A 22,907-nucleotide genomic window follows, 5' to 3' on the forward strand; every position below is an offset into this window, starting at 1 on the left:
ATTCTCCTCACCACATCCACTGAGATCTACATGTTCTATCGCTGTTCTGCTATCTTCCTCTGAGAGAGAGTCAAACAGGCTCTAAAGAAGAGTACTACACATTATTACTTTCTCTTCACTTCATAATTTAAGTGTGTTTTATGGCTCATGGTTATTAAAGCAACAGATGTTCAATAACGGATCAATATGAAAATGAAAAAGGCACAATAATCATCACCAGCTGACATGTTATATTCAGATAAATATAAGAAATATAAGACTCATATATTAAGTTGGATGTCAACCTTAGAGATAATCACCATATTTATAATAAAACCAACATTTTTAAAAATGTGATTTTATCTTATTATGTAATAAAATGTCATATGTCACCACTGTAAATCTGACCTGTTATTACAGTATCTCCTCCAATGCTTTCACAATCTGTACTTTTAAACCATTGTGTTTCTGTATTGTTAAAATGAAAATTGTAATGAATTCTTTTATTTATCAAAATGAACAGAAAATACAAACTTTGTTGAAGTGAATGTGTTGAACAAGTATAAAGTAGACATTATCACACACTACTGCAGAACGGGCGCGCACTATACACACACACACACACTCTCTCACACACTCCCGCGTGCAGATATCAGTCACCACGCACACACACACACACACACACACACACACACACACACACACACACACACACACACACACACACACACACACTCCAGCGTGCAGATATCAGTCACCACGCACACACACGCACACACACACACACACACACACACGCACACACACGCACTCACACGCACTCACACACACACACACACACACACACACGCACACACACACACGCACACACACACACACACACACTCACACACACACACACACACACACACACACACACACACACACACACACACACACACACACACACACACACACACACACACTCACACACACACACACACACACACACACACTCATACACACACACACATCATATTTCAGGATTAGGCCATAACAGGGTTTATTACTGAAGCTCATCTAGCATTAGAATATACACATTTATAAAAACATTTAGTTATATTCACTCTATATAATAATTATGTAACACTTTACAATAAAGTCACATTATTAACACATTAACATTGACTAACAGTGTGCAATACATTTGTTACAGTATTTATTCATCTTTGTTAATGTAATATAAATACAGCTGTTGTGTGTTGGTTCAGCTCAGATCCATGCATGATATTAGCGGACACAGATCTGCGTCAGTGGATGTTAAATAAAGACCTTCGTGCCAAAGATGCTGTTAACACACATGATGGAGAATACACACATTCACAAAAGAATGAAAGGCTTAAACAATCATATTTAATATAGACTGAGCATGCTCGCACACATGCACACATACGCGCACACACACACACACACACACACACACACACACACACACACACACACACACGTTGTTTCAGAGACAGATATCTGGCATATATGATGTGTAAAGGTTTCACATCACTCATAATGCAGCACAAGTGTCGAAACTAATGTTCAGTAGATATGAAGTGCTGGATTTTGATCAAATATGATTGTAAATGTTATAATAGTGATTTTATCATTTCTAAACATAAATTAAACCCATTAGTGAGTGTTGATGAAGAAGTCCAGCAGAGGACGACTCTTCAGCTAATGTGTGTTAGTGTCAGTTCGTCTCCACTAAAGCAAGTCCATGCTAACTCCATTACACACACACACACACTCACACACTCACACACACACACACACACACACACACACACACACAATATGTTGTAAATATAGATATTTGAAATAAACGATAGTTAATTAAATGCTTATTTCAGGCTAAACATGATGCATAAATGAACAACTGAAGAGGTACATTTTGACATTTGTAATGTTATTTTAATGATTTAATAAAGTTTAAAAATGATTTCAAAAGCAAAACCCTTGAGGATGATGACTCTACCGAGCAGAAGGAGTGCTGTCCTCTGCTGTCCTGTGGAGGGTTAGTGTGTTACTGGTCTCCAGAGGTGGAAGTAACGAATTACAACTACTCACGTTACTGTAATTAAGTCGTTTTTTTGGGTACTTGTACTTTTTTGAGTATATTTTTAAATCTGTAATTTTACTTGTACTCAAGTACATATTAAGCTAAGTAATCTACTTCGCTACTTGTAAAATCACATTTCGTTACTGAGTACAATTTGAATTGATATTCAAATCTTTGAATGGCATTTCGGTAGCCAATAAAAATATTCGATCGTAAACGGACCAATAAAACCCCTGATATTTGGACTGAATGAAAGCCGCCGCAGTCGCAGCAGGTTTTGAAGAGCTGATCATGAAGGAGGCGAGGAGCTCAGAGTGATTAATGGCTGGACTTAAAGTTTGGAACAACAAACTACATAGTAGTATACATATCAATACTGAAATATCTGTCAATACTCATTTTGGCCTATACACCAATACGATACCAGCTGCGCGTTCTCATTCTCTCATCTCAACGACAGCGAGTTTGACACACCCGCCTCCCCTCAGCGCGGGATTGCAGGTAGGCCTATTACGCATAATTTTATTAATACCTGCAAGTTTCTATGGCATATTTTAATGGCAAATGTCACGAACAATATTATAACGCGAGGGCACATTCATGTAATCGCAGAAAACTGGACGCGAGCTCTCAAATGTAGGCTAAGAATGAACTGGACTCGGATATTGAGTGTGCGCCCTCTCGGACTGTGTGTCATATCATGTGTAATCGCGAATCTCTCCAAGTGGTTCTCACTGCAGACTCAAATGACGTCCAGCTCCAATCTCTCCATGCTCTTGAATTAAACGCTGTCAAAAGTTATGAAAAATCTAGTCTTTTTGCAAATTAAATTCAGTTTGAATTGAAATCAAGCTTCCTTGTGCTGTGTGTGAGCTATTGCAACAGTTCACGTTACCCTATTGTAAAGACAAATACACTGAGTGAGTAAATATTAGATTATTGTAATGGTTATTGATCAATGTTTAAATATGTAAACAAAAGCCTAAATTAAAATCTCACCTTATAAAGTGGACGTGTCTCTTCAGAAGACTTGAATTAAACTTTTCCATTCAAATAGATTACTGTTACAATGAGTGTTGTGCTTTTCAATGCTTGAAAATAATGATTGCCTTGACAAAATGGATGGACAAAAATGTAGATATTAAAATATTTAGTATGTAGTAGTTTTCCCGATGGTATTAAAAATTATAGGCTAGGCCTACTGAATATTGAAATATTTCAAGGTGTCATATTGAAGTTAGAAATTCCAGTATCCACTAATTAATGTCCTTCGAATGTGTTAAAAGTAGCTATTTTCTACATAAATCTATGATTTTGTTGAATATTTTTATTGGTAATGCATTAACTATCGCCAGCTAAAAAGTAATTAGTAACTAGTACTCTGAGTAGTTTTTGAGAAGAGTAATTTGTACTTTTACTTAATTACTTTTTTGACACCAGTACTTTTACTTGTAATTGAGTATTATTTCAGCAATGTAACGGTACTTGTACTTGAGTACAAATTTTCAGTACTCTTTCCACCTCTGCTGGTCTCTAACTCCTCTATGGGCCCAGATCACTGCTGTTCAACACACTCTCACTGCATCTGGACTAACTGGAGGATCACGAGAGACAGTGAAGACTCCAGCTTTCATATTTGACCTCTGTCACATTCATTTCTTAATTCATGTCAGGATTGTATAATAATCATCTATACATTAATGTATGATATTAGAAACAGAATATCCACACTCATATGAAGTCACTCATGTCTCCTGCGGTTTGGTTGTGTTCGCAGACACGCTAACTAGCGTCCGCTAGGGCACTTAAGTGTGCATATCTGGAGAAATATTGATTTATTACCACGTTTGCAAAATATTTTGTCATATAGAATAGCCTTTTTATATATTTCCCACTGAATTATGCGATCTGACGAGCTGAAAGAGCGAGCTCTGTCTCTCCATCAGTTTATGACTCGTCACACGTTCATTTGATCTCGACAGCTGTCAATCACTGTACGTGAGTCAACATAACCCTAACCCGGCCCTCTGCGTGAGACACTCCCTCGCCCTGTGAAGAACCAGCAGAGAAACATGTCTACACCTGAGATCAGAAGCTCATAAACACACAGGGAAGATGGATCATGGTTTGTGTGTGACTTTCATAGTTCAGTATTTTCATATGAATAAAGACATTATACATTCAACACCGGTGTAGCGATTCGCCGTAAAACCCAACAAGTTCATTTGAGGACACCGATTACCTCAATTATATTAATCTGATAAAAAACACAATAGTTATGAGTACTCTGAACTTATTTCAATTGAGTCCACTAAAACAGGGATGTTTCTTAATACACAATTAAACTGCATTCAAATTCTTTATATAACTCAAACTTCACTATATTGAGTAAAACCACTGAAATGACAAACTTTAAATGAACTGGGAGTGCTAGCTCACAACATCACACACAAAGACAAATCCTATAACTGAAGCTAACCCATAACACTTGAGGACGCCGATTAATTCATTACATTTCAGAAACCAATAGTTACGAGTCCTCTGATGTTCAGTTGAGGTCACTAAAAGAAGATATTGCAGTCAAGAAATGAAGTGATTACAGTGATTGATTAAGTGATGATTGAGTATTAGTGATGAACACCTGCTGCTAACAAGCAGAATCATCACAGGAGCGAGAAATAGCGAAAGAGAGAAACTACAACTGACTTCATCCACAGCCTTAGATGACATCTGCTGAGGACAACAGAAGATGTTATATCTGTGCAGATCTCAGGAGGATTCACTCCACTAACAGCATTACCAGCTCCACTTTACTGACCTGACTCTGTGTCTGTCTCGCGTCTACAGAAGCTCTCACTGAGAACTAGCAGAGGTTTAGATGTTGATGATCATTACAGTCACCATGATGGAGATCAGCGTTTGCTTTACTCTTGACCTTTGAATGTATAATATAAGTGTTTCTCTGGCTGCTGTAAATGTTTATAAACCCACTTGTTGTGGCACAAAAGCCAAAAGAGAATATAATCCGGTGTTGATGGTGTTATCCAGAGCCAGATCTATTAACAGTTTTGTATTATTAATTATAGTAGAAATGTGATACTGTAAGATCCATTTGTTGTGACGATCAGATGTTAAACCTCTGTGGTATCATCACTCAGAGATCAAGAATCCGCATATGAATCTCAGCGATGGTGACATTAAAAGCTTCATGTCGCAGTGCATGCTGGGTACCAGCACTCACCCAGACTCCCAGCATGCATTGTGGCACGAATACTTCTATCACCACTGCTGAGGTTTATATGCGGATTCTTCATGTCTGTGAGTGATGCCATGGATGAAACCTTTTAGTGCACAAACTGTTTGTTAAATCTTTCACTTTATCTGTTTGCCACAAAACTGCTGGCTCTTGTGTTGTAGAATCACAGTTTTAATGAATAAAACTAATAATACATCACCTGCTTCACTAGAGAAAGTTGCATTGTTACAGTGACATTACTTCTCAGCTGTTATTTTGTCTATGGAGCAAATGACATGAATATTGTGTGTATGTGTGAAAAACAACGTGATTACAGAGGCATAAAACTAGTTAGCGCCAACTAGAGGCCGATTTCTGTCAACATTCTTCCTCCAGAGCCACGGGTCGAACACGCTCACTGGGTTTCGTTCTTCTTACAGACCTCCAGAGCCACGGGTCGAACACCTGCAGAGGGCGGCACTCGGAAGTTCACCTGAAGAGGGCGGCACTCGGACGTTCACCTGAAGAGGGCGGCACTCGGACGTTCACCTGAGGGCGGCACTCGGAAGTTCACCTGAAGAGGGCGGCACTCGGACGTTCACCTGAAGAGGGCGGCACTCGGACGTTCACCTGAAGAGGGCGGCACTCGGACGTTCACCTGAAGAGGGCGGCACTCGGACGTTCACCTGAAGAGGGCGGCACTCGGACGTTCACCTGAAGAGGGCGGCACTCGGACGTTCACCTGAAGAGGGCGGCACTCGGACGTTCACCTGCAGAGGGCGGCACTCGGACGTTCTCCTGAAGAGGGCGGCACTCGGACGTTCACCTGCAGAGGGCGGCACTCGGACGTTCACCTGAAGAGGGCGGCACTCGGACGTTCACCTGCAGAGGGCGGCACTCGGACGTTCACCTGAAGAGGGCGGCACTCGGAAGTTCACCTGAAGAGGGCGGCACTCGGACGTTCACCTGAAGAGGGCGGCACTCGGACGTTCACCTGCAGAGGGCGGCACTCGGACGTTCACCTGCAGAGGGCGGCACTCGGACGTTCACCTGAAGAGGGCGGCACTCGGAAGTTCACCTGAAGAGGGCGGCACTCGGACGTTCACCTGAAGAGGGCGGCACTCGGACGTTCACCTGAAGAGGGCGGCACTCGGACGTTCACCTGAAGAGGGCGGCACTCGGACGTTCACCTGAAGAGGGCGGCACTCGGACGTTCACCTGAAGAGGGCGGCACTCGGAAGTTCACCTGAAGAGGGCGGCACTCGGACGTTCACCTGAAGAGGGCGGCACTCGGACGTTCACCTGCAGAGGGCGGCACTCGGAAGTTCACCTGAAGAGGGCGGCACTCGGAAGTTCACCTGAAGAGGGCGGCACTCGGACGTTCACCTGAAGAGGGCGGCACTCGGACTCGGACGTTCACCTGCAGAGGGCGGCACTCGGAAGTTCACCTGAAGAGGGCGGCACTCGGAAGTTCACCTGAAGAGGGCGGCACTCGGACGTTCACCTGAAGAGGGCGGCACTCGGACGTTCACCTGAAGAGGGCGGCACTCGGACGTTCACCTGAAGAGGGCGGCACTCGGAAGTTCACCTGAAGAGGGCGGCACTCGGAAGTTCACCTGAAGAGGGCGGCACTCGGACGTTCACCTGAAGAGGGCGGCACTCGGACGTTCACCTGCAGAGGGCGGCACTCGGACGTTCACCTGCAGAGGGCGGCACTCGGAAGTTCACCTGAAGAGGGCGGCACTCGGAAGTTCACCTGAAGAGGGCGGCACTCGGACGTTCACCTGAAGAGGGCGGCACTCGGACGTTCACCTGAAGAGGGCGGCACTCGGACGTTCACCTGCAGAGGGCGGCACTCGGACGTTCACCTGAAGAGGGCGGCACTCGGACGTTCACCTGAAGAGGGCGGCACTCGGACGTTCACCTGAAGAGGGCGGCACTCAGACGTTCTTACACCATATATTGTAGAATTGAAACACTTTATACCCAAATGTCAAACAAGTTACTCGAATCAATGAACAGCACTAATGAAGCCCCATTCTTACAGATCATTAACTAATAAAATGTAGTTTAGGGTTTAGTTACCCTTTAAACATATTATTAATTCATTGTAAAGTGTTACCTATACTTAATCACACTACAGTACATTCATGTGTTGTGTTCCCCTGGCCAACTCCCAGTGCGGTCAAGACTGGCGTCCAGTGTGGCCCTTTACTTACTAAGGTTAATAAATGCCATAGAAGTATTTGTTCATTGTTAGTTCATGTTAACTAACATAGTTAACTAATGTCAACTTCTGAAACCTTACTGTAAAGTGTTTATATTACAGATTTGTTATGATCCCTGTCATATAAGACATCGCTTGCTACCTCAGATATGTGAAGCTCTGGTTAGTTTATCTCCTGTGAGATGCGCACTGTAAAGCTGGAGAACAGTGTTGTTCTCCCTGACAGAGATGTGCTGTGCTGTGGCAGTGCTCCTCTCCCACCAGCAGATGGCACTGAAACACAGTGTAAAGCTGGAGAACAGTGTGGTTCTCCCTGACGGAGATGTGCTGTGCTGTGGCAGTGCTCCTCTCCCACCAGCAGATGGCACTGAAACACAGTGTAAAGCTGGAGAACAGTGTGGTTCTCCCTGACGGAGATGTGCTGTGGCAGTGCTCCTCTCCCACCAGCAGATGGCACTGGATCACAGCTCTGGATGCCCGTTAAATATTGAGCTCACAGTATATGTTTATTCAGAGCGTTTATTCAATTAATTTAAATGAATGAGCTGAATGTAGATGCAAGTGCAGATATCAGAGGCTCCAGATGAGAGTGAGTTTAGTGAACGGAGCACTTAGTGGCTAAAGAATGACGTCACAGTCGATCTTCAGACATTATCAGTGCGCAAGAGCTGTGGGACGGATGCTGATTGGCTGACGGGTGCCCTTCTGTGCTCTGATTGGCCAGCGGGAGATAATTAAACACCTCCACAGATAACACTCAACTCCTCATGGTGAATATATAAGGGCTTGACCACTGAAGCCACACACAGTAGTATCAAGGTGGTCTTCAAGTTCAGAGAGTCAACATTTTTCCCGGACAGCAACACAAGGTGAGGTAAGACCATAAAGACACTTTTTGTTGGATTGAGATCGTTGTGGTTTTGGAAAGGGACGCCTTTCATTACTCTAATGGGTTTAGGCTTCACAGAGGACGCTGTAGTCAGTGTGTTTGTGTCCCAGGGCACCATGTTCATGCTGAAGGTCTCTGCGCTGCTGGTCGCGTACGCCGCAGTGGTGCTGCAGATGTCCAGCTCGAGCGCCGCCCCGGCCAGGTAAAGCTCGCTCCTCATGCTGAGTCCACAGGTGGGCTGTTCTACATCACTGTTTGATGTGTGTCTTCAGACCCGCTTCAGAGTCTCTGACAGACAGACTGGCGCTCATGGACTACGAGGCACGGAGATTACTGAGCGCTATAGTCAGAAACGTGGTGCAGATGACGGCGGAGGAGCTGGAGCCCACGAGTGATGACAGCAGGTACGAGCTCCACAGGTCTGCGCTGTTAGGAGGACTTTATGAGCAGGGAAAGAGTGTGTTTATCTCAAACTCCGGTTTTCACTCTGCGAGAGGCAGTAGATCCAGTTAGTCAAGTGAGGAACCGTGGAGATTAGTGTGAAGTTCCTCTGCCCGGATGAGGTGCACATCTCCTCCTCTCAGTGATGAACCCTGTGTGCGTGTCCTAGCATGTCATGCTAACCCTAATGACTGCATGTTCTCCCACCTGAGCATGCTCTCTCTCTAACCTGATGCATGTGTGAGCACTAACAGGCGCTGCATGTGTGTGTGATACGCCTGTCTGCATGTGTGTTTCTGTCCAGCCAGGGCAGATTCCTGTCCAAGCGCTGCTCCAATCTCAGCACCTGTGTGCTGGGGAAACTGTCCCAGGAGCTGCACAAATTGCAAACGTTCCCGCAGACGGACGTGGGCGCCGGGACGCCCGGCAAGAAGCGCAGCCTGCTCGAGGGCAGCCAGTTCCCCAGCTACGAGGAAGCCTTTACCGCCATCTAACCCTACCCCCCCGCTGCATGCGGATCCTGCTTGACTGGCCGCACACACACGCCTGGTTGCATCGGGCTTTTCCTTCTTTCTTTCTTTCTTTCTTTGGCAGAGAAAGGCATGTTAAGACCTAGATTGAATTTCTTCCACAAGGAGTCGTTTTTATGCATCTGACACATGCCTCTTGAATAACTGAGTTAATGTATTATAAAGGTAACTGATGATGATAATCAAATATACAAAAAAAAAAATTATTTCATGTGTTTAAGTTCAATAAAGGTATTTTTATATCAGGAACTCTAATTTTATTGTCAAGTTATTAGTTACATATTCAATTGTTAAACTGCCTCTACAAAAACATCAAGATTTCTGCAGGTAAGATGACATCTGTGACTGTGATCAAATCATCAGACTGATAATTCCATACATATTAAATATTATAGATGAGTAATGCATGAATGTACTGTACTGAGTGCTGTGTGTGCGTGTCCCTGTGCTGATGCTGGATGCTCTGTGTTGCTCAGCGTGACCGCGCAGAAGCGCGCGTGTAACACGGCCACGTGCGTGACTCACCGGCTGGCGGACTCCCTGAGCCGGACTGGGGGAATGGGCAGATCTGGGTTCATCAGGACCGATGTGGGACCCGACGCGTTCGGCCGCAGGAGGAGGACCGATGTGGGACCCGACGGGGGAATGGGCAGATCTGGGTTCATCAGGACCGATGTGGGACCCGACGGGGGAATGGGCAGATCTGGGTTCATCAGGACCGATGTGGGACCCGACGGGGGAATGGGCAGATCTGGGTTCATCAGGACCGATGTGGGACCCGACGCGTTCGGCCGCAGGAGGAGGAGGAGCTGAGCGCGCGAGCGGGGTACGAGCGCGCGCGTGTGTGTGTGTGTGTGTGTGTGTGTGTGTGTGTTTCACGAGCGCCCCCGAGACTCTGTGCTGTGTGTGTGTGTGTGTGTGTGTGTGTGTGTGTGTGTGTGTGTGTGTGTGTGTGTGTGTTTCACGAGCGCCCCCGAGACTCTATGCTGTGTGTGTGTGTGTGTGTGTGTGTGTGTGTTTCACGAGCGCCCCCGAGACTCTGTGCTGTGTGTGTGTGTGTGTGTTTCACGAGCGCCCCCGAGACTCTGTGCTGTGTGTGTGTGTGTGTGTGTGTGTGTGTGTGTGTGTGTGTGTGTGTGTGTTTCACGAGCGCCCCCGAGACTCTGTGCTGTGTGTGTGTGTGTGTGTGTGTGTGTGTGTGTGTGTGTGTGTGTGTGTGAGAGAGAGAGAGAGAGTTTCTGACCGTGTCTTCTCTGTTCCACAGGTGATCTGGACTAGAAACACACACACACCTGCTGAAGAGCAACTCTCTGAACAACACCGACTCCTAAACACGCACTAAGCACTTGTGTTATCCATATGTACTGACAGAGCGTCTAAAACACAGAGAAATCTATAGATTTTTATATGAAATAAATCAGATTCATACAGACTTTGTGTGTTTATTCTGCATCTGTGTGGGGACAGGACAGATAACCCCTTCATGCTTGTGTTCACTCTTAACCATGGGGCGTTTCCCTTGCTCAAAGGTTCTTTATAGTGGAAATTGGTTCTTTAGATGATTAAAATGTTCTTCACACTAAAGAAAAGTTGTTCTTTCAGAACTGATCTCTCTGGGGAACCTTTTGCAGTCTTTATGTTTCGAAGCGTAGGTTGTGATAATGAATGGAAGGTCTGTGATTGTTGTGAGATGTGTTTGCTTTAGTGAAGTGTTGGACCTGCAGAACCGGATCCAGCTCATGTTAGATCAGCTCATCTGCAGGCTTTACTCAGTCCACTCCACGAGGCTCATATAACCCTGAGACTACACGATGATATAGATACAGATATACGCCTCGTGCTGGTTTTAAAACGCATCAGATCGAGTTCCAGTTCATTCACACAAACTCCAGAGAGTTTAATGCCGTCACTGTCCAACAGGTGGCAGAGCGAGTCTCATGTCAAATGCCTATTTTACTCAAGAAGAATGAATTATAAGTTTATTATATAAATGGTTATGATTGTACTGTGCATCCAGCTCATCCTCGATACCGCCGTGTGCAGCGATCTGAGGAGACGTGTGCTCTGAGTGGATGAGACTGGGAGTTATGCTCCTGTTTCTCCTCTGACAGAGGAACCGTTACAGAAGAAGACGTTCTTCTAAAGCATCAATAAAATATTCTTTTCTCCATGTTTCCAATGTCTCTTTTCTTCAGTACTAAATCAGAATCACGGATCAAAACTAAATGACACTTTTCTGATGATATTCACTTTCTTTATTGCACATCGGAGATAAACATCATTAATTTCTCCTTCACACACATCACATGACGTGATCTCTAGACCAGACTCAAGTCTCCGGCGTTATAGCAGAACTGCTCACACAATACCTATTTTTATATCAAAGTTTAAATCATTTTTATTTGGTCTGGCTTGTAATTCATGAGTTAAATCTGTCTTTTTCTGCTTTGTTGTTTACTCGTGTCTTTCTTCGTCTGTGTTGTATTTAATGGTCCCGCACATTGGTCAACGGCAGTTGTTTTTAATCGTGCTTTATTAATAAATTGCAATGAAAGCACAGGATGCTTTATTCACTTCTGTTCTTGTGCTTCATGCACATTTACTGGAAGCACATTATATAACCCCAAATTATAGGCATTATTTCAAAGAAATCATTTTCCACAAGTTGTTTTTACGGTCTCCATGCAATCCAGCGGGATGAACTCAGCTGTGGAGAACTCTTGCGGTGTCGGCATGGAAAGAGTTTCGAACCCGTCTCAGAGATGTTCGACTCGTGATAGTGAACAGCTGTTTGTCATTTACTCGCTGCTGATGAACAGAAAGCCTGAGCGAGGACAGAGAGTCAGCCAGTAAACTCACTTCAGTCCCAGTTTCTCTTCCCAGTTTCAGGATCCAGTCCTGAACGAGTCCCAGGGAAATGGACTGTGCGTTCCTCAGCATGTCTTTTGTTTTCATAGGCTTTTTTTTCCTCCCTTCCAGGACTGATTTTTCCACAGAGTAGAAATCAGATACCCTGAACGTCTAATGGTAAACGTCTAGGAATAACCGAACCCAGACGGCTCCTCCCAAAATCTCCCTTCTTTGGATATTTGAAGGAAAAAACACAGTCTCCTGTCACATAAAACAGTTTTTTCTCCTTTCCCATGGCTCCGGCTCTCCCTCTCGTTCCTCCCCTCTTCCACATCTGGATTCCAGGCCCACATTTATTTATGCGACTCCAGTTGTTTTTCAGGGAGTTTAAAGAGCTGGTGTTGGCAGCTGCGCTGATCTGATGAAGTCTGCAATTACAGCTCTCCATAGCCGGCCACTGATTACATGTGTGACCACAGAATGTGTTGAGGAGAGCTCATGTGCAGACAGAGACAGAAATAGCCCGTTCGCGTCGGCTTGGACCGCGGCCCAGCAGAGAGACTGACTGACGGAGAGATGTGGGTCTGCTCACTCCAGGCTCCAGCGGCGGACACACACACACACACTCGCCGCGTAAGTGTTGCTCATCCAGCTCTTTAACGGGTCACCAGCATCATCAGCGCACGGACACATGGGTAACTCATTAGTTTGAGATGTGGCAGGACGGTTGAGAAGGAGCTGTGGACCTCTGAATCCTCCTGTCTTGAGGTAATCGTGCTCTACAGACGCTTCTGGAAGGTTGGCCTCGTAAATTAGGCATCTGTCGAAAGCTTAAACTCTCAAAACTCTTACTTTTGAAATTGGACATTGCATTATCATGGAGACGGTACTGTAAATCCTTTTTTTTTTTGTGACACATGGTTAAACGTATGCTTTGACTTTATAACAACTTCTACATTATTTTGTCGAATGTATGTGTAAAATAAAATGTGTTTAGTTTTACAGCAAGCCTAAAGTTCTAACCCTGCTTTGACTTTAGCAGTAATCCGAGCGTTTCTCTAAAAAGAGTCCAGCACACTGATGAACTACAGCCAGTGTGATCAGAGAGCGGGACAGTAACAGGTTAACTACAGGTTAGGGTGTGTTTTAGCAATAATAACAGTGTTTCATGAGCATAGATGAGCGAGGGAGACTCAGGGATTCTGTTACTCCGCTGAAAGACTCTTTGTTCGGCCCAGGCTGGGTCGCAGTCAGCAGTTTCTCTAAACCCAAAGTCAATTCCTCTTTTGCGGCTTGAAAAACGTCTTCATAAGCAGTTTGGACAGCCTGGTCTGCGTTTGAGTGTAAGAGCTCAGGGCGTGAAGAGATATAGAGCTGAGTATCATCAGCATAAAAACTAATGCCATGTTTCCTAATGATATCTCCTAATGGTAGCATGCACAGAGTGAACAGCAGCGGTCCTAGTACTGAGCCCTGTGGTACGCCATACTGAACTTGTGATCGATGAGACATCTCTTCATTTACTGCTACAAACTGATAACGGTCAGATAAGTATGATTTAAACCATGCTAGTGCAATTCCACTAATGCCAACATAGTTTTCGAGTCTATTTAAAAGAATGTTGTGGTCAATAGTATGAAATGCAGCACTAAGATCGAGTAATACTAATAGAGAGATACAACCACGATCGGATGATAAGAGCAAATCATTTGTGACTCTAATGAGAGCAGTCTCAGTACTATGGTATGGTCTAAATCCTGGCTGGAAATCCTCGCAGATATCATTTCTTTCTAAAAAGCAACACAGTTGTGAGGATACCGCCTTTTCTAGTGTCTTTGACAGAAAAGGTAGATTTGAGATCGGCCTGTAATTGACTAATTCTGTAGGATCAATCAAGCGGTTTAATCACAGCCAGCTTAAAGGTTTTTGGTACGTATCCTAGAGACAAAGATGAATTAATGATAGTAAGAAGAGGATCTATGACCTCTGGAAGCATCTCTTTCAGTAGCTTAGTCGGTATAGGGTCTAACATACATGTTGTAGATTTAGATGATTTAAAGAGTTTAGGAAATTCTTCCTCTCCTATAGCAATAAATTAATCAAATTTTTCCTCAGGGAGACTACAATGCACTGCCTGATGCGATACTGTAGTAGACGGTTGCATAGTTATAATTTTCTCCCTGATATTATCAATCTTATAAGTGAAGAAGTTCATAAAGTCATTACTGCTGTGCTGCTTGGAAACTTCTGGGCTTGAAGATTTATTTTTCATTAGTTTAGCCACTGTTTCAAATAAATACCTAGGATTATGTTTATTTCCTTCAAATAGGGTTGAAAAATAAGCAGATCTAGCAGCTTTTAAGGCCTCTCTGTATGCAATCGAGCTCTTTCTCTCCATGAAATAAGAAAAAACTCTAGTGCATGAGCTCGTATGAAATCAGTCCAATAGCGTGACGGAACGTCATGTGACATCATCGACCAGGAAACTAGTATAGAGCATACCTGGAACAAACAGTCACTAGCTTCTCTGTCTTCAGCAAGCGCTCTGTGTGAAACTGTCTCTGTCTATTTATTGTTGTCTGTCCACAAGCATATATATATATATCTAGACAGGAGTACGGCGAGCAAACAGCTTTTTGTATTGTGTTCCTCCCTGCCCTCGCTTCATTATGAGTGGGGACACGCGATTTTCCTGCTGTTTGTTTGGGAGTAGAACTATTGTCACAGTCGGTTGCAGAGATGGAGGAAGCAGGATCTACGTGCAGCAGTGTTATTAACAAACAAACTCAAACTTCACAAAATAATCTCAGCACAAGAACAGAACAACCTAAACATGCAATGTTAAGAACTCAACAGAACACAGGGTTTACATAGACAGAACTGAAGTGCAAATTAACAAGACACACCTGAACTGAACTAACAATCAAACACCATAGAAACTAACAGGCAGGGGGCAGGGAAAGACAGAGCTGAGGGAGAACGTGTTAAGGTATTCAATCTGAGTCCTGGGGTCCTGGGGCCCGTTCTTCGTACGTCGCTAACTCAGTTAGCTGGATTTGATTGTTGGGGATTTGGCATGATCTTGAATTGTTTGGTTCTTCGAAGCTCATCCTGGACTTGCTGTCATAGCAACAGGTGCGCAAGCTTAAACCTGCTCGGGAGCAGCTTATTTCATGTTATCAGGATTAGACTGCGGCTTTATAAGCGGAGCTGATACGGGAAGTCCAGCGCAGCGCGATAGTGCACTTTTCTTTTTTTCTCGTGACTCGTGAGATTGTCGTTTACATTATTAAATTGTTGGAAACACATTTATTTTCGACTTGTCGGAGTCGGGCTTAAACTACAGCACACACTGTTTGCATTGCCCTAAGATTATATGCGAGTGGCTCTTTCCTTTACACTATTGGAGATGCGGAGAACTTGATGGAAAGTGCTGTCTGTCGTGTCATTCGGAGTTGACCTGGCGCTTTTAGCTTTAAAAAACAGTTGTAGGTTTTTTTTGTGGCATTTCCAAGCCACTGAAGACCCAATGCTGGAAAGCAGTTTTTTTTTTTAAAGCAGTTTTTTTTTTTAGGCTATCATAATTTTTTATGAAGATCATGCAGTCATGACCATGCCGATTACAGTATGTGTCACTCAGGCTTCACTAACGTGATTGGTACCATAGACTATAGGCTAGACCATAGACTGCCATCAAGGCCTCAATGAAGGGGATTATGTGAACAGAAAGGGGGTTCACAATGTAAATGTGCAGCCCAGTTACTATTGGGATTCTTAATATTCCAGATTAATAATATTATATATAAAAAAAAAGGCAGTTGACTAAAATCTTCCATATCACAAATGTGAAAGCAAAATGGCCAGGATCTGTGCATGACTTAAGCATTTTCAGAGATTCACATTTATGCACATTATTTGAAAGTGGTAAGAAAAGTTCCACAATTAAATATCAAGCTCACTGTATTACATACACTTATGCTGATCCTAACAGAACTGCATTTCTTCATAGGTGATTATGACATGTTCCTGCCTGCAGACAGGTGTTTTATGACCCCATTCCCTGACCCAAACCAGTTACAATGCAGCTCTAGCCAGGACAAGGGCACACAATGAAATGAACTTTGGCTAACTAAAGATGTCAGTGTCTGATAAGTCTGAGGGTTGAACACCTGACAGGGCCTGGGACATTGCTGCATGTGCCATATTACACAACATTGCCAAAAAAAAAAAAACACTTTTCATTAAATGTTTAATAAAAGACAAATATGCTTAGTTCCTTGAGTTTTATTTCAATTGTTCTTTGTAAAGAAAAGCCAGTGGTCAAGTGCCTGCAACAAGAGATATTAGACACATGCCTCATGCAACAAATAAAAAGGAAAAGTTGTCTCTACACTGCCCACCTGTAGGCCTATGTCTCCTCTGTCTGTGCAGACTCATAGGCCTTTCTGTAGATGTGGAATCCTGCAACTTATACTGCAGCCATAAAGCATACACGTATAAATTAAGTAAAGTTATTTATGCACTTGCAGGTAGGCTAGTTCCTCCATATGACAGTTATCTGAGAGGGTTTATTCACTGTCCAGTGCAATGGAAACAAATGGACCTTTAAAAAAAAGAGTAACAAAAGTCTTATACTTTCTTTCCTTTGGAAAGTTAGAAAATGTCCACTTACTGCACATATTTCAGCTCCACTTTCTTGGGAACAGATACAAGTGTTGGTGTATTATGTAAAAGTGCACAAAAGAGGAAAACACAATGTCATTACAATGAACTACACTCGGGAAAATGTGATCAATAACTCATGGCGAAATATTTTTACATTAACATAAGTTTATCAGTTTTCACTTTCACAAGTCAAAGCAATTCATCATCACTCAAGATTTAACAGTTGAAATGACTATACAGCCTTAATTTAATGCAGCAAACATTATTTTACTGTGTAGGAGAGTAAGATCTTTTCTTTTTTCTCAGCCTTTTTCTTGGTTGCTTTTATAATCAGACAACCATTTATTTAACAGTGCCTTTTATAAAAGAGACTATATAACAAAAAATACCATTATGTAGAATATTTTTGTACTTCACTTTTATTTGTTCCCATGTTCTAGTGTGGCGACTCTGACATTACAATGAACAAAGTAATTATGCAATTATTAAAATACAGAAATATAGGCTAATAAGTGATAAAAACATCTAACATGGCCACTTCTAACAGGTTTAAATTGTCTGCTACTGTTTGCCAGCCCTCTCTCCTGGCTTTTGCAGACTTTGAGGTGTTCCCTGGCGTTTTGATTAAACATTAAAATTCAGAATAAACTTCGACTATTAGTTCTTACTCTGCTGAGGAGAAAAACTGAGCGCGCTCTTTGGCCACGCTGAGCAGCCAATAGCAGCGTTGCTGATCAATGTTTCTACTATCGATACATATCCCCTTTTAACCAGCGCATGAACGCGCAGTTATCTCAGATAACTCAATCCAGCGATACTAATCATATCCGGCAAGTGTGTTCGAAGAACCTAATTAGCCAGATCATGATTAGCACGATGATATCATCTTGGATGTGTCATTTGATCTCGGATGTAATAAGCAACGTACGAAGAACGAGCCCCTGGTGTTGAGGTTCAAGTGTGTGTGTGTGTGTGGGCTTGAATAAAGGGTTTAAACACATTAAGACACATTTGCACTCAGTCTTTATTAAATGTAACTGATTACACATCCAGCATTTATTACACACACTATTGTGTTGGCCATGATTGGGCCAAAAGCTTGCATACATTGCTTGTTGTTTAGCCCAGAGAACAGTATATCTTGTAACCTGTGTTTGCCTGCTAAGCTCTCCTCTATCTCTCTCCAAGGAACCCTAGAGAGCGGGTCGAGCGGGTCGAACCAATCCTTAATGAATGCTTTTTTAGAGGACCTATGATACAATTAAAAATTCTGAAGCGCTAATCCCCCATTATGTTTTGCACGCTGCAGTGTTTAAGATGGAAGTGTTTCAAATGTCAGTCTGGGTTGCTTGCCATTCCAAATGAATTTACAAATCTTAGAATTTAGTTTGTGCCAAAAGAATGTGAGGTGCAGGTAACAGAACCATGCAACTGAGAACACTGATTCGTGGCAAAACATTCATTTTTAACACTCGCTATTCTGGCATGTAATGATAGTGGCAACAAGGTACATTTCTGGAGATCTTGTTCAACCGTAGTTAGAATTTGTAGATAGTTGGCATCAGGTTTACCATGGAGGGAAGAAGGAACAACAATGCCTAAATAACTTATTGAAGTTTGTATGGAAATATTGCATGACTTTCTTAGCCATACTATTAAGAGGAAGCAAAGAGGATTTATCCCAATTAATTACCCAGAGAGCATACTGAACTTTTCAAATACCCTCAGTATCTGGGGAAATGAAACTTGAAGATCCAGAATAAACAGTAAAATATCATCTGCATGTGATGTGTGTTGTTTGTAAGAGTTAAAGGGACACTTCACCCATGGGAACATTGATCTTTATTGAAAGTGGGTCATATATGTAGTCGAAATGTAAAATTAATTTTGAATTTGGTGCCTTCTTGGCCGAGGAAAGAAAGAAAGTAACTTCAGGACGCATTTGTATGAAAGACACCAACTCCCACAATGCACCACATTGCACAGCTGCGCAAGCCACTCCCACTAATCCAGAAAGCGCATATCTGCCTAAGAGAAATAACTCTTCCGTCTACAAGGCTAGCTACCACCAGAGCTTGAAATTAATTTCACACAAAATGTCTAGTTAGTTGGCGAACTCATTAGTGAATTACTCTTCATTTGTATTTCTTTCGAAGTGGTGAATTATTGCATTGTAACGTTACCTGGATGTTCAGTCAGATGCGGTGCGAAACTAGGATAGTTCACAACACAAACGTCCGTGTCCTCGTCTGATTCACAACACAAACGTCCGTGTCCTCGTCTGATTCACAACACAAACGTCCGTGTCCTCGTCTGATTCAGAGATTTCGTCCAGGAGAAATTGTCATTGTTGAAATTCTTTGCCACAGTCGGACTCTATCTCTGTGTTCGTAGCGGTTCGTAGTTGCATAGTGAGATCACTGGCGCCACCAGTCCGCCCTAACCCGAGCCAGTCCGGGCTCCTCGTCCGCGGCAGGCAGGTCTTCTGCCTCGGCTGCTCTTCGCTATAATGCGGCTTGTAAAGGGGTAGCCACAAACACCTGATTCAAGCATCAGACTTCCGAAATCCTCTTCCTCTATATCATATTGAGCACTCTCCTCCGCTATTGTCATAACTTTACATCTGTCTCCACAGCGCCTGTTAGCTTAGCTTCCAAACAAGATGGAGGATATTGCTTTTAGTTTTCAGAAAGTCAAGTCCCACCCACTGATCTGTAATAGGCCTGTAGCGTGAGCGGTTCCCGCCCCCTGGGAAAGATGAGGAACGAGTGTCTGTAGTCTCTACACTTTTCAATGAAATGTGACTTCCTGCTTATTATGACGCAAAATGATGATTTTTACGTCATAATAAGCAGGAAGTAAAACACTTAAATCCTTATTTCTCCCATCTCAGGGAAAAATGGATGAAAAATCCACATTTATTATAATATATGACTGGGTTTCTAACAATACAAAGCTTAATGCAAATGGGTGAAGTGTCCCTTTAACTGAAATTGAACAGACATTTTCCAGTCTTATCAGTTGTGCTGGGGGCTCGAATGACAGTGCAAACAGCATTGGGGATAAAGGGCACCCTTGTCTTGTGCCTCGTTGTAAATTAAAGGCTAGAGAATGTACTCCGTCATAACAGAGGACGTGGGGTTTCTATATAAAACCTGCTCACACTATTAAAGGGTTACAGAATTCAGTTCGGATCTCCTCCGCCTAGATGTCTAGGGGTCTTCCCTACGGTGGTGGACCCTGAGCAGGCTCTGGTTATGGAGCAAGAAGTGCAACTATGGAAAGGGTTCCTCATCCCGGCAGGCAGGGGCGGACTTTACCATTAGGCAAAGGTCGGCAATTGCCTTGGTCCCGAGTTACCTAGGGGCCCCCAAAATGCCCTATTAACTTATGCTTAAGTTTTTTTTATTATTTTTTATTATATATTTCTAAAACTCCATTTGCGAAAAATGGCATTAAATCATTAGTGTCGCAGACAGGAGGGGGCCCCCCGCCTCACTACATTGGACTATTCCATTATCTCACTTACTGCACATCTGCGAAAGTGACAAGGCTGTGCCAAAGAACTGACGGAGAAAAAGAAGTGATTGACAGACAGAGTGTGCAGAGTGACAGACAGAGTGACAGACAGAGTGTACAGAGTGACAGACAGAGTGTACAGAGTGACAGACAGAGTGTACAGAGTGACAGACAGAGTGTGCAGAGTGACAGACAGAGTGACAGACAGAGTGTACAGAGTGACAGACAGAGTGACAGACAGAGTGTACAGAGTGACAGACAGAGTGTACAGAGTGACAGACAGAGTGTGCAGAGTGACAGACAGAGTGACAGACAGAGTGTACAGAGTGACAGACAGAGTGTGCAGAGTGACAGACAGAGTGACAGACAGAGTGTACAGAGTGACAGACAGAGTGTACAGAGTGACAGACAGAGTGTGCAGAGTGACAGACAGAGTGACAGACAGAGTGTACAGAGTGACAGACAGAGTGTGCAGAGTGACAGACAGAGTGACAGACAGAGTGTACAGAGTGACAGACAGAGTGTGCAGAGTGACAGACAGAGTGACAGACAGAGTGTACAGAGTGACAGACAGAGTGTACAGAGTGACAGACAGAGTGTACAGAGTGACAGACAGAGTGTGCAGAGTGACAGACAGAGTGTACAGAGTGACAGACAGAGTGTACAGAGTGACAGACAGAGTGTACAGAGTGACAGACAGAGTGTGCAGAGTGACAGACAGAGTGACAGACAGAGTGTACAGAGTGACAGACAGAGTGACAGACAGAGTGTACAGAGTGACAGACAGAGTGTACAGAGTGACAGACAGAGTGTGCAGAGTGACAGACAGAGTGACAGACAGAGTGTACAGAGTGACAGACAGAGTGTGCAGAGTGACAGACAGAGTGACAGACAGAGTGTACAGAGTGACAGACAGAGTGTACAGAGTGACAGACAGAGTGTGCAGAGTGACAGACAGAGTGACAGACAGAGTGTACAGAGTGACAGACAGAGTGTGCAGAGTGACAGACAGAGTGACAGACAGAGTGTACAGAGTGACAGACAGAGTGTACAGAGTGACAGACAGAGTGACAGACAGAGTGTGCAGAGTGACAGACAGAGTGTGCAGAGTGACAGACAGAGTGACAGACAGAGTGTACAGAGTGACAGACAGAGTGTACAGAGTGACAGACAGAGTGTACAGAGTGACAGACAGAGTGTGCAGAGTGACAGACAGAGTGTACAGAGTGACAGACAGAGTGTGCAGAGTGACAGACAGAGTGTGCAGAGTGACAGACAGAGTGACAGACAGAGTGTACAGAGTGACAGACAGAGTGTACAGAGTGACAGACAGAGTGTGCAGAGTGACAGACAGAGTGTGCAGAGTGACAGACAGAGTGACAGACAGAGTGTACAGAGTGACAGACAGAGTGTGCAGAGTGACAGACAGAGTGTACAGAGTGACAGACAGAGTGTGCAGAGTGACAGACAGAGTGTGCAGAGTGACAGACAGAGTGACAGACAGAGTGTACAGAGTGACAGACAGAGTGTACAGAGTGACAGACAGAGTGACAGACAGAGTGTGCAGAGTGACAGACAGAGTGACAGACAGAGTGTACAGAGTGACAGACAGAGTGTACAGAGTGACAGACAGAGTGACAGACAGAGTGTACAGAGTGACAGACAGAGTGTACAGAGTGACAGACAGAGTGTACAGAGTGACAGACAGAGTGTGCAGAGTGACAGACAGAGTGTACAGAGTGACAGACAGAGTGACAGACAGAGTGTACAGAGTGACAGACAGAGTGTACAGAGTGACAGACAGAGTGACAGACAGAGTGTGCAGAGTGACAGACAGAGTGACAGACAGAGTGTACAGAGTGACAGACAGAGTGTACAGAGTGACAGACAGAGTGTACAGAGTGACAGACAGAGTGACAGACAGAGTGTACAGAGTGACAGACAGAGTGACAGACAGAGTGTACAGAGTAGTAGACAGAGTAAAAATTAAGCGAAGCTATAGCTACCCAAGCGGTGCTGAAAAAAGGAGGAAGCGGGAGGAAAGCAAAAAGTCTGTAAAGGTGCGCGGCGCGAAAGATAAACAACACGCAGTAACAGGAGGACTGGGAAATACACAAACAGAGCAAGACGAGTCTAAACGCGAAAATGTAAAGTTTCGAAGTTACCCAAGCGGCTCAAATAAAAGACAAAAGTGAAAAGACGCTGATAAGTATTTGGGAACGCTGCCAAAGATGACAAACTTTTTTACGGCTACTGTTGAGGATACAGATCAGGAACAACAACGTCCAACGCACAGAAAAATCGTGACGCAAAGAGGACACGGAGATCGACAGACAAAACTGAGCAGTTTATGAATCATGATATTTAAACAAATCTCAGCTCTCAGATTCTGTCAATTCTATTACGAAATTCAAACAAAATACCGTTTCGCCGTTTTAATGTGACGTAACAGATTCCTATAGCGGCACGTGAACTGAATA

General features: G+C 43.7%; 3 protein-coding genes across 6 annotated transcripts in view; 2 read left to right on the top strand and 1 right to left on the bottom strand.

The window, feature by feature from the left end:
• Positions 1–236, bottom strand: part of psma1 (proteasome 20S subunit alpha 1) — a 12,427-nt gene extending 12,191 nt beyond the window's left edge. Inside the window, exon 1 of the mRNA XM_081356800.1 lies at positions 12–236. The gene's annotated coding sequence lies outside the window, so the exon portion shown is untranslated. The remainder of the gene's footprint in view (positions 1–11) is intronic.
• An 8,302-nt stretch (positions 237–8,538) lies between these two features.
• LOC308684666 (calcitonin-1) lies at positions 8,539–9,357 on the top strand (the record flags this gene model as incomplete). Its single annotated transcript, XM_081355909.1, has 3 exons — positions 8,539–8,624; positions 8,695–8,826; positions 9,168–9,357. 3 exons carry the CDS (start codon positions 8,539–8,541, stop codon positions 9,355–9,357), a joined length of 408 nt encoding a protein of 135 aa, XP_081212035.1.
• Positions 9,358–12,741: 3,384 nt separating this feature from the next.
• Positions 12,742–22,907, top strand: part of insc (INSC spindle orientation adaptor protein) — a 102,862-nt gene continuing 92,696 nt past the window's right edge. Inside the window, exon 1 of one of the 4 annotated variants that reach the window (XM_081356242.1) lies at positions 12,742–12,876. The gene's annotated coding sequence lies outside the window, so the exon portion shown is untranslated. Of the gene's footprint in view, positions 13,130–22,907 lie in introns of all 4 variants that reach the window. The other 3 variants (XM_081356244.1, XM_081356240.1, XM_081356241.1) reach the window with 3 other exon arrangements.

This window comes from Scardinius erythrophthalmus (genome assembly GCF_964197995.2).
Source record: "Scardinius erythrophthalmus genome assembly, chromosome: 24".
Lineage (NCBI taxonomy): Eukaryota > Metazoa > Chordata > Actinopteri > Cypriniformes > Leuciscidae > Scardinius > Scardinius erythrophthalmus.